Raw genomic sequence first — 12735 nt, forward strand, 5'->3', positions numbered from 1 at the left:
CGTTCTTCTCCAAACTGACAGAACCGGAACATAAACCCTGCCAGCTGACGACGCAGTATCGAAGGCGCTGAACTTCTCACCCCGCATCATACCAGCTTCCCATCCTAGAACACTCATTCCAGAAAATGACCTCTAGTCTCCCCCAGCACCCCTTTCCAGGCAGGGGGACTGGCCTCCAAGTGAGAAGCGGCACCCTGGGCTGGGAAATGGAACCTGAAGCTGAGAGCTGACTGCCCACTGGAACCCGGGGCAGAGCCTGACGCCCTTACACACTGCACAGGGTCGGGAAGAGCCGGGCCAAACAGCCAAGCCTGAGGTCCCACCGAGGCCTCCACCCCCAGCCTGCTCTGAAGCTGCCCTGAGGCATCAGGCCAGGACCCCTCTGCTGCCCACCGTGCACTGGTCTAACAAGGCAGTCATGAAGCGGCCCGTGGTGCGAGTCAGAGTTAGACAGGTGTGAGACGGAAGACCCCAGCACCCTGGCAGCTCCTCCTGCCTTCCTCTCACCCTGGCCCCTCACCAGGGCCATCGGGCCACCCCCTCCCCCACCCAGCCCACCTTGTTCTTCTGGGGTCCTGGCTTCTGTTCTTCAAGCTTGATCCCCTATAGAAACAAGGAAAACAGGATCCACAGAAAAGCAAAGGTCAGAAGAAAGGGCCAGATAAAGAGCACCTGGCCTCACAGGGTGTTAGTAATAAGAGCAGCACAACAGCTGGCCCGGGCTGGGCCTGCACACATCACACCTGGCCACGGGTGGGCCTCCCAGCACCTGAGCGAGGCAGCAGCACCGCTGGGCTAACAGCACAGACTTGAGACAGATCACCGCGGTTCAAATCCCAACATTGCCACCTATCAGCCTGATGACCTTGGCAAGTCACAGAAACCTCTCTGTGACTCAGTGTTCTCATCTGTAAAATGGGAACGATGGTGGTATCGACTATGGTGGTGAAGGTTAAAGGTGAACAATGGGTTGAGCACTTGGAACACTGACTGGTACACAATAAATGCTGTGGGTCATTATGAAGGAGGCGGTATTATCATTCAAAGCTTAAATATCTGTCTTGTCGGGCGCAGTGGCTCATGACTGTAATCCCAGCACTTTGGGAGGCCAAGGCGGGCAGATCACCTGAGATCAGGAGTTCAAGACCAGCCTGACCAACGTGGAGAAACCCCGTCTCTACTAAAAATACAAAATTAGCCAGGCATGGTGGTGCATGCCTGTCATCTCAGCTATTCAGGAGGCTGAGGCAGGAGAATTGCTTGAACTCGGGAGGCAGAGGTTGCAGTGAGACAAGATCGCGCCATTGCACTTCAGCCTGGGCACAACAAGAGCAAAACTCCACCTCAAATTTAAAAAAATATATATATAGATGTCTTAGGATCACAGAGCCAGTAAGGGAAGGGAAACATAGGAAGTCATACCTGCTGGTGTCAGAGCCAGCATTCTAGACCCCATGCCAACAGGCCTTCAGGGGACAGGCGGGAGGCCTGGTGCTGGCCCTCACTCTGCTGCAAGCTTACTATTTGTGACCCTCGACAAAGCATAGCCTCTTGGAGCCCCCAGTGTCATCTGTAAAATGAGGATTAGACACTCACCTTTCATCCCACTAATGTAAGGATGACTGCAAGGATCAGATATGATGCCTGGGACTCGACTAAGGGAATTTATCTACAGGTATCTGAAGAATTCACTTCTGAGGAGCAGTGCCCTATCCAACAGTTCTTTTTGTTTGTTTATTTTTGAGACAGAGTCTCTCTCTGTCACCCAGGCTGGAGGGCAGTGGTACGATTTCAGCTCACAGAAAACCTCCACCTCCCAGGTTCAAGCAATTCTCCTGCCTCAGCCTTCCAAGTAGCTGGGATTACAGGCATGCGCCACCATGCCCGGCTAATTTTTGTATTTTTAGTAGAGATGGGGTTTCACTATGTTGGCCAGGCTGGTCTCGAACTCCCGACCTCAGGTGATCCACCCACCTTGGCTTCCCAAAGTGCTGGGATTACAGATGTGAGCCACTGCACCCGGCCTCTCTTTTTTTTTTTTTTTTTTTTGAGATGGAGTTTCACTCTTGTTGCCCAGGCCAGAGTGCAGTGGTGGGATCTCGGTTCACTGCAACCTCCACCTCCTGGGTTCAGGTGATTCTCCTGCCTCAGTCTCCCAAGTAGCTGGGATTACAGGCATGTGCCACCATGCCCAGCTAATTTTTTGCATTTTTAGTACAGACGGGGTTTCTCCATTTTGGCCAGGCTGGTCTTGAACTCCCAACCTCAGGTGATCCACCCGCCTTGGCCTCCCAAAGTGCCGGGATTACAGGCGTGAGTCACTGCACCTGGCCCCAGTCCCGGTTCTATCATTGAGTTCTGATTTAACTGTGTTGTGCAGGAGGGGAACACGTGGTGATTCCAAGACTGTCGGAGAAAATCGGGTGACAGTACGAGACGGAGCACAAACTAGAAGAAACAGTTCCCCTCTGAAGCAGGAGTCCAGAAGCAGCTTCTGCCTGATCACAACACTAACGCACAGGGATTTCAGCCTTCCCAAGCCAGCTGTCTCTGTGGTCTCCTTTGAAACTCACAGCACCTTTCCGCCAGCAAGGACGCCGGGGCCCCAGAACGCGGCTGCTTGCCTAAGGTCACACAGCCAGTGAGGGGCAGGGCCTAGATTTGAAGCCGGGTCACCGGCTCACCAAGTGCATGAGGTGCCCCACACTCTGTGGACAGCAGGGCTCCTGTTAACTGGGTGGCTTGAGAGGCTACCTCTCTGGACTTCCCTGGGCTGAGTCGCCTCGCAGCATTGTTCAGGAGGGCGTGCGAGGGCCCTTCCCACTGGACAGGCACTCCTCTCACACACACAGAGAAAACCACCTGGGTGGCCCTCCAGACCCTGTCCCAGTTGGCACACTGGGTGGATGGCGGGGGGTGGGGGGGCGCAGTGAGGGCAGAAGTCTGTTCTGTTTGGCCTGCATTAGTCATCCCTGTCTGGGAACAGCCCCGAGGGCAGGAGAGCAAACCTCCTCCCGTCCCCTCTGCCACACCACTCCCTCCCCTAATAACCTACCGCAGAGCCACTGTCCAGCACTGGGAGCTCTCTCCTCCATGTGCTGCCTTTGCTGGAGGTACTGTCTTTTTTTTTTTTTTCTGAGGCAGAGTCTCGCTCTGTCATCCAGGCTGAATGCAGAGGCGCAATCTCCGCTCACTGCAACCTCCGCCACCCGGGTTCAAGAGATTCTCCTGCCTCAGCCTCCCGAACAGCTGGGACTACAGGCATGTGCCACCATGCCCGGCCACAATAGGTATTATCTTTATGTCCCCTTCTCCCCTCAATGAAGAAATGAAGGCTCAGAGAGGGAAACCGACTTGACCGAGGATGCTCAGCTAGAAGGTGTCAGGGTTAGAACCTGAACCCAGGACTCAAAGAGTCCAAAGCTTCTGCCTTCTCGTAATTCCTAGACTCTTGGGCTAGGAATGGGGAATCCTGGGTTCCATTTTCAGCTCTTCACAACTAGCAAAGTGACCCGGACACTTCACTGCTCTGAGGTTCAGTTTCCACACATGCAAGATGAAGAAAGATGGAGCCCAGGCTCAAGGCCCACGCGGGCACTCCATGGCCATCAGCGCCCCCTACGTGAGCTTCTTACTAACAGTGAATCCTCTGAGGCTGGGCCCAGGGGGCACAGGGTACAGACTGAAACACCCGGAAATTTGGCTTCAACAGTCTCAACTGAAATGGAACAGACACCCCGCCCAGGGGGATCAGCCGTTGCAGAGACAGAGGGAGAATAAAACAAGAGCCCTACCCTAGAAAGCGCCCAGTCTAGATGAAAAGACAAGCCCGGCAGCCTCTACACAACAGGCCACTCTGAGGCTGGTTAACTGGGGCTGAATGCTGTGCTCAGAGAGACCCTGTGTGGGGGAAAGTTGTGGGAAGGGGACTCCGGCTGGGGGAGAAGGAAGAGAGGATCTGAGGAGACACTGGAGAGAAGGCTGGGTGGGCTGCGAACCCCCTGCCAGCTTCCCAGAGTGCCAGGATCCCACTGACTAGAGGTGAAAATCCCAGCTTTGCTCCAAGCAATTGGGCACTTAATTATCTACCACATAATTATCCCACCCCTCATCACTCAGGCGCGTGCCAGCCTTGCGTCCGCAAGCTTATAAGTTCCCTAAATGCATAGAAGATGAGTGTCGTCTACACACGGCTGGGTGCAGAGGACGATTTTAATAACTTGCTCTGGGTGACACGGCCACTAACAATACTTCCCCTCCCTCCCCTCCCATCCCAGCCTCAGGGAGACCTGGCTGCTTCCCAGCATCTCAGGACTGCCGTGGGGGCTATATTTGCCCCTCCTGCTAGGACTTCCAGACCATTATTACAGAATCTTCCTCCCTTGAGCCTGGAGCACCTACCTAGGGTCAAAAGTATCATGACATGATGGCTGGACTCCCTGACTCTGAAGCCACTTATGAACCACGCACCCTTTGAGTGCTGCCTTTAATCGTTCTGTACCTCAATTTTCTCACTTGTCCTATGGGGATAATAATAATAATAACACACCTACTTCCTAAGCCCTCAGCAGGAAGAAATGACGCCTGTCAATCTCTGAGCCCAGCGAAGTGCTTGAGCTACAGGTGGATTATCAGCATCGTCGTCCCACTCTTCCCGCCCATGTCCATGAACCCTTCTGAGCCTCTGCATGTACACTGCAGGGCAGCGGCTCTTACCCGGGAGCCCTGACCCTGGTGAGGAATAGCAAAGAACCCCCAAACCCACACCACACACCGACTTTTATATAGTGTCTACCAAGTACTTACACCGATTATCTTGTTTCACCCCAACCACCATGTAAGTGGGTGCTTTCCTTCTTACTTATTTATGGAGGCTTAGGACGGGCAAGGAACTGGTGCTAGTAAGTGTCCGGTGCAGGATTTGAACTCAGGCCGGCCTCCCACCCCACCCCTCTGCCTCCCCATGCGAGGTGACTCCCCCAAGAAGCAGCTCGTTCTTTCAGGCCTTCTTTCTGGCTCATTCCAGGAACAATGGACCCTTCAAACCCTCTTCCATATCCACAGGGCTTATGGCCTCCCCAGCTGCCCTGTTGGGGAAGTTCTGCTTTTTATCCTCCCTGTCCCTCCACAGGAGTCTTCCCAAAGTGCTCAAGAGTAAAATGGCCTCGGGTTGTCAGGGCTAAGGGGATGTGATTGTCTCTTCTCTGCCCCTCCCTCCAGGGCACCTGGTTTCTGCCCGTGGGTTCTGCCTGGTCCCTACGCCACCCACGTCTGGGTCTGGGCATCTTCCCCATCGCGGTGGGGGTACGTACTCACCTGCATTTTCTCCAGCATCTCAAAGAACTCCGACGACTGAAAGACAAAAGCAGGGGACAGAAAGACAGGGATCAGCCAGGAGGTCCACCGCAAAAGCCTCTTCCTCACCAACTATCAGGAAGCTGCGCCTGGGGCTTCTCCAGGAACCAAATTCACTTGGATCAACAGAGAAGATAATTTGATTTTGCCTTTGCAGGGCTAGAGGGCCGAACACCCCATACAACGAGAGAGAGGCGAAGGCACGCCTGGGCTGGCAAATGAATGGTGCCGGGGGAGCAGACACTCGGCCTCTGTCAAGGAAAGAGGACTGCGGGGCCCTGGGAAAAGCCAAATTCTGCAAACGCCTGGCATCCTCGGGATTCAGCCTCTGGCAGGAGCCATGTTTAGGATGTTTTTTTTTTTTTTTTTTTTTTTTTTTTGAGACGGAGTCTCGCTGTGTCGCCCAGGCTGGAGTGCAGTGGCGCAATCTCGGCTCACTGCAAGCTCCGCCTCCCGGGTTCACGCCATTCTCCCGCCTCAGCCTCCGAGTAGCTGGGACTACAGGCGCCCGCCACCACGCCCGGGTAGTTTTTTGTATTTTTAGTAGAGACAGGGTTTCACCATGTTAGCCAGGATGGTCTCGATCTCCTGACCTCGTGATCCACCCGCCTCGGCCTCCCAAAGTGCTGGGATTACAGGCTTGAGCCACCGCGCCCGGCCAAGGATGTTTTCAACCCAAAAATGGGGCCAAGGTGTCCAACACAAGTGGCGTTCCAGACCCTGATACAGAAAACCAACCAGTCAAAGCAGAGGCGCTGTGGCCAGAGCAGCTGGGGAAGGTGGAGGGAGGGCCTCCCGTGCCACCTCTGCCTCTGCCTGCCCGGTCCCCTGCCCCCAAGGCACCACTTTAGGACCCTAAAACTGGTAAAGCAAAGCCTGAACTGAGGCCTCCAGGGGCCTAGAGGGGCTATTTTTTTTCTTTTTTTCTTTTTTTTTTTTGAGACAGTCTCGCTCTGTCACCCAGGCTGGAGTGCAGTGGCGCAATCTCAGCTCACTGCAACCTACGCCTCCCGGGTTCAAGAGATTATCCTGCCTCAGCCTCCAGAGTAGCTGGGATTACAAGCGCCCGCCACCACACCCAGCTAATTTTTGTATTTTTAGTACAGACGTGGTTTCACCATGTTGGCCAGGCTGGTCTCGAACTCCTGACCTCGGGTGATCCACCCACCTAAGCCTCCCAAAGTGCTGGGATTACAGGCGTGAGCTACCACGCCCAGCCTAGATGGGTTATTTTTTAAATCCCAATTGCACTTGTCCAAACCTTTAACCTACTTTGGTGCCACCCTTGTGTATCCGGGAAAAACAAAAAGGAGAAAAGGGAAGTGGAATGGAAGCGTGAGGGGCTGGCAGCTCTACCCCAACAAAACACACAGAGGCCACCCCACTTCCCATCCCCTGAAAACAGCTACCCTTCCTCAGACTAACGTCACTGCCCACGTCTGCACCGGGAAGCTAATGAGTGCCCAGAACAGGCAGTCCCCAGTGAAAACGAGAAAAAGAAAGCAGGGATGAGGAACACGGTGTGTGTGTGTCCTCAGTTCTTCTTCAGGCAGAGGTGGGGCCTCCAAGCACTCTCCCTACCTCTACAGGCACCCGTGAGCCAGAACTGCCTGGAGCTCCCATTGCTCCCAGGAGTCCCAGAACCGCCCTGGGAAGGAGCCTGGTGAAGTCCCTGGAGAGAGCCAGCCCTGCTGTGGACTCCAAACAACCTCTGTCAGGTCAAAGCCAGCGTGTCAGAGGCAAAAAGCCTCTGACCTACCAGCAGCTCAGGATCTGGCATCTAGAAACCCCGTGTATGAATGCACAGAGGTGGGCTTAGGGCACCCACATCCAACTCCCTCGACCAGAAGGGAGCTGTCAAACATCCGGATGCAAACCTCCTCTTCCAACCTGCTCAGGTGCACGTGCACCACCCACGCGGGACATTCTTACCATCTCCAGGCTTAGGAGACCAGGATTACCAGACGTAAAGAGCTTATACCAATCAATAAGGATAGAAAGATGAACAGGAGGAGGATAATGGAGCAGAAACAATCAACATGTTAAATACACAGACCTCTGACCCGCGATTCCACGTCTAACAATCCATCCTCTAACACACTTGCAATGTACACAAAGACAGGCTCAAAAGTTCACTGCAGCATTGTTTCTAACAGTAAAAAATAAAAACAACTTAAACGTCTGCAGAAAATTGGTTAAAAGAAGCTACATTCACAGAATAAAATACAAGTACTATAAACTATAGGTCAATAAATTAGGTAACGTCAATGAAATGAACAAATTCCTAGAAAAACACAACCTATCACAACTGACTCAGTAAGAAACAGAAAATCTAAAGACATGTAACAAATAAAAAGATCAAATGAACGATTAAAAAAAACGACGCACAAAGAAAAGCCCAGACCCAGGTGGCTTCATTTGTAAATTCTACCAAACATTTACAGAAAAGTGAATACGAATTCCTCATACTTACTCTCAAGAAAGTCAAAAGAAAGCCCACAGAATGGTAGAAAATATTTGCAAATCATATATCTGATCAAGGACGGGTCTCTACAAAAACCAACTCTTACAACTCCGTAAGAAAAAGACAATTCCATTTAAAAATGGGCAAAGTATCTAAATACACATATCCCCAGAGAAGACATACAAAGGAACAATACGTACATGAAAAGACACTCAAGCCATTAGTCATCAGGAAATACAAATCAAAACCACGAGATACCACTCATACCACTAACATAGCTATGATCAAAAACCAGAATATCACAGGTGTGAGCAAGGACGTGGAGAAATCAGATCCCTCATCTGTTGCTGGTAGGAATGTCAAACAGTACAGCCATTGTGGAAAATAATTTCACAATTCCTTAAAAAGTTCAGCACGGAATTATGACCACATGACCCAGCAATTTGACCCCTAGGAACATACACAAAAGAATCGGAAGCAGGTACTCAAGCAAATACTTGTACACAAACATTCATAACTGCAGCATCCACTCTTGCCAAACAGTGGGTACAACCCAAATGTCCATCAACTGACGAATAAACAAAATATGCTATATCCCTACGATGGAATAATATTCAGCCATGAAAAATAACATACTGATATATGCCGCAACACTGCTGACCTTTGAATGCATTACACCAAATGAAAAAAAGGTAGAGATAGGGCCAGGTGCGGTGGCTCACGCCTGTAATCCCAGCACTTTGGGAGGCCGAGGTGGGCAGATCACAAGGTCAGGAGAGCGAGACCATCCTGGCTAACACGGTAAAACCCCGTCTCTACTAAAAATACAAAAAAATTAGCCGAGCGTGGTGGCGGGCACCTATAGTCCCAGCTACTCTGGAGGCTGAGGCAGGAGAATGGCGAGAACCCGGGAGGTGGAGCTTGCAGTGAGCCGAGATCACGCCACTGAACTCCAGCCTGGGTGACAGAGCGAGATTCCGTCTTAAAAAAAAAAAAAAAAAGACAAAAGGTCGATAAAAGACCATGATTCCATTTTTATCAAATGTCCACAGTAGGCAACCTCATAGAGACAGAAAGTAGATTAGGGATTGCTTAGGCTGAGGAGGATGGGGGATTGGAAGGTGATAGCTAAAAGGTACGGATTTCATTTCAAAGCAATAAAAAGGTTCTAAAACTGAGTATGATGGTGGTTGCACAGCTCCACGAATACCACCAAAAACCACTGAATTGTACACTTTATTTTATTTTTTATTTTTTGAGATGGAGTTTTGCTCTTTTCGCCTAGGCTGGAGTGTAATGGCGTGATCTCGGCTCATTGCAACCTACACCTCCCGGGTTCAAGCGATTCTCCTGCCTCAGCCTCCCAACTAGATGGGATTACAGGCGTGCGCCCGCATACCTGGCTAATTTTTGTATTTTTGGTAGAGACTGGGTTTCACCATGTTGGCCAGGCTGATCTCGAACTCCTGATCTTAAGTGATCTGCCCGCCTTGTCCTCCCAAAGTGCTGGGATGACAGGCGTGAGCCACCGCGCCCGGCCAAATTGTACACTTTAAATGGGTGATTTTATGATATGCAAACTATATCTCAATAAAGCTGTTCAAAACAACTATGCAATCATTCAAAAAGACAGCAACAGATTTATGTTGCTTACATATGACACTCTCCAAGATATATTAAGTTGAGGGGTGGAGGAAATCAGAGACAATACATTGAATATAATCCCAATTTTATAAAAACGGCCAGGCACGGTGGTTCACACCTGTAATCCTAACTCCTAACATAGGAGGCTGAGGCAGGGGGGCCACTAGAGCCCAGAAGTTCAAGGCTGCAGTGAGCTATGATCATGACACTGTACTCTTCCCTGGGTGACACATCTCTTAAAAAAAAAAAAAAAAAAAAAAGACACTGTAAAGCTACCTATATTATGTATGCATATAAATTCATAGAAAATGATCTGGAAGACTATACCTCAAACTATCCAAAAGCCATTACATCAGTAAATGAGGGGTCTGGTGCGGTGGCTCACACCTGTAATCCCAGCACTTTGGGAGGCTGAGGCAGGCGGATCACTTGAGCCCAGGAGTTTGAGACCAGCCTGGCCAACATAGTGAAACCCCGTCTCTACTAAAAATACAAAAATTAGCTGGGCGTGGTGGCGCACACCTGTAATCCCAGTACTTTGGGAGGCTGAGGCAGGTGGATTACTTGAGCCTAGTGAAACCCCGTCTCTACTAAAAATACAAAAATTAGCTGGGTGTGGGGGCGCACACCTGTAATCCCAGCTACTCGGGAGGCCGAGGCATGAGAATCGCTTGAACCCAAGGGGCGGAGGCTGCAGTGAGCCGAGATCCCTCCACTGCACTCCAGCCTGAGTGACAGAGCGAGACTGTCTCAAAAGAAAAAAAGAAAAAAAAAAAAACAGAAAAATGTGCAAGGGACATGAACAAATGATTAAAGAACACATATAAAATGACCAATGAACACACGGAAACAAGCCCAACCTCTCTAGTTACGAAAGAAATTAAGATCACAGTAAGATAACATCTTTCACTATCAGGTCGACCAGTGTTGGCAAGGGTATGTGGCAGGAACATATTGCTGGCAGGAAAGAGAAACGGTACAGCCACGGTGTCCAGTCTGCAGGCCCAGGCTGCAGGAGCTATGGGTGAGTGCATACCGGATACAGCTTTCCTAAAGGCATCATGTGTCCAAAACTTTTAAAATACCCACGTCCTTTGGTCCAATAAACCCGCTCTAAGGAATTTACCCTAGAACAATATCCGGGCCATGCCACAAGAACACACATGCAAGGATGTTTGCCCCAGCACTGTTTATGGGCCAAAAAGTGTGAGCGATGGGGAAAGTACCCAGCCGTGAGAGGAGAAGTAAATAAGGCACAGGAGTACACTTATACAATAAACTACCACAAGAGGAGTTGTGTTCATGATGCTACTGCAAAGATTCACAATGCATTGCTAAGTGAGAAAAACAGGGTTTCGAACAAGATGATCCCACTGTTTCCATTAAACATAATGTGTTTGTGTACAGAGGTGCAGGACTGCATCTGAGAGCGTGTATCACCCCCACGGTGAAAAATATCCTGAAGGATACACAACAAAATGAGGCTGAAGGTACGGATGATTTTTCCCTTTTTGCTTTTCAGTATTTATTTTATTTATTTATTTATTTATTTTCTGAGACGGAGTCTCACTCTGTCGCCCAGGCTGGCGTGCGATGGCACGATCTCAGCTCATTGCAACCTCCGTCTCCTGGGTTCAAGCGACGCTCCTGCCTCAGCCTCCCAAGTAGCTGGGACTACAGGCGCCCGCCACCATGCCCAGTTAATTTTTGTATGTTTAGTAGAGACAGGGTTTTACCATGTTGGCCAGGCTGGTCTTGAAATCCTGACCTCAGATGATCTGCCTGCCTCGGCCTCCCCAAGTGCTGGGATTACAGGCGTGAGCCACTGTGCCCGGCCTAGGTTCCACGTCTTTGTATTTTGGTTTGTTTTTGAGACAGGGTCTCACTCTGTCACCCAGGCTGGAGTGCGGTGGCATAATCACAGCTCACTGCAGCCTCGACCTCCTGAGCTCAAGCGATCCTCCTGCCTCAGCCTCCCAAAGTGCTGGGATTACAGGCGTGAACCACCGCACCCAACAAGTTCCACCTCTTGAAGAGAGAAGCATCAAAGAATCTGTGGACACATCTTAAAACCAAAATGTCAATGAAGGCTTTTTGCAAGACATGAGATCCCAGACAGACCTTAGAGGATCAACAGAAGGGGGTAAGAAGGGTGTGGCAGCAGGAACTGTATGGGCAAAGGCAGAAAAGAGAATCCGTTTGGCACACAGTCAATGAAGAGTTAGTGGATCAGCACGGCTGGCTGGAGGCCTCTGGGTCAGACATCCTGAAGATCAGGCGGGAAAGCAAAGCTGAGGCCTGGGCCTGAGAGATGCTGAACACCAGAACTCAGGCTTCGGCTGCAAGGCGGTGCAGAGCAATTTAGGTTTAGGTGCAGCAGAAACACACAGGAGGCCGCAGAGCCTGGTGGTCGAAGTCCAGGTCTGCAGAGTGGGCAACCTACTACTGCCCAGCTGTGGTGCATGAGGCATGTTAACTTCTCTTCATTCCTCTCTTAAGTTCCTCACCTGAAAATTGAAGCAGGCCGGGCGTGGTGGCTCACGCCTGTAATCTCGACACTTGGAGTGGCCAAGGCAGGCAGATCATTTGAGGTTAGAAGTTCAAGACCAGCCTGGCCAACATGGTGAAACCCTGTCTCTACTAAACAGAAAACTTAGCTGGGCATGGTGGCAGGTGTCTGTCATCCCAGCTACTCGGGAGGCTGAAGCAGGAGAACTGCTTGAGCCTCAGAGGCGGAGGTTGCAGTGAGCTGAGATCACACCATTGTACTTCAGCTTGAGTGACAGAGCAAGATCCTTTCTCCAAAAAAAAAAATTGAATCAAATAGTCCCTGACTTTAGCGCTCTTAGGCAGATGAGGTGAGAACAGGTGTAAGAAGTGCCCAGCCAGGGCCTGGTCTGCGTGAATGCCCAGTAAACAGCAGCTCCGAGAAGGAGCTATTGGAAAGCTGCGTCTGGAAGGACGCTTTGTCCTGTTGGAGGTGGTCTAGCAGCTTCAAGATGGTGTTTCTCGATTTCATCGGTCTTCCCAGAGACAGCGTGTTCAGATGACTGTTAGAAATGAGCCTGGCTGGGCGCGTTGGCTCAACACCTGTAATCCCAACACCTTGGGAGGCCAAGGCAGGAGGATCACCTGAGGCCGGGAGGTTGAGACCAGCCTGGCCAACATGGTGAAACTGTGCCTCTATCAAAAATACAAAAATTACGGCTGGGCATGGCGGTTCATGCCTATAATCCCAGCACTAAGGGAGGCCAAGGCAGGTGAATTACCTG

General features: G+C 50.8%; 1 protein-coding gene across 8 annotated transcripts in view; it reads right to left on the bottom strand.

Annotated features, from left to right (window-relative positions):
- RAP1GAP2 (RAP1 GTPase activating protein 2) overlaps positions 1-12735 on the bottom strand; it is a 276444-nt gene that overhangs the window by 76240 nt on the left and 187469 nt on the right. For 6 of the 8 annotated variants that reach the window (XR_007720507.1, XM_050765818.1, XM_050765815.1 and 3 more), the window contains 2 exons: positions 5317-5352; positions 559-603 (listed from right to left, as the gene is read on the bottom strand). Coding sequence is in view for 7 of the 8 variants with exons in the window: in XM_050765818.1 (XP_050621775.1) it covers positions 559-603; positions 5317-5352 (81 nt within the window). In the remaining variant the exon portion in view is untranslated. The remainder of the gene's footprint in view (positions 1-558; positions 604-5316; positions 5353-12735) is intronic. The other 2 variants (XM_050765816.1, XM_050765820.1) reach the window with 1 other exon arrangement.

Source organism: Macaca thibetana, chromosome 16 (assembly GCF_024542745.1).
Source record: "Macaca thibetana thibetana isolate TM-01 chromosome 16, ASM2454274v1, whole genome shotgun sequence".
NCBI classification, from domain to species: Eukaryota; Metazoa; Chordata; class Mammalia; order Primates; family Cercopithecidae; genus Macaca; species Macaca thibetana.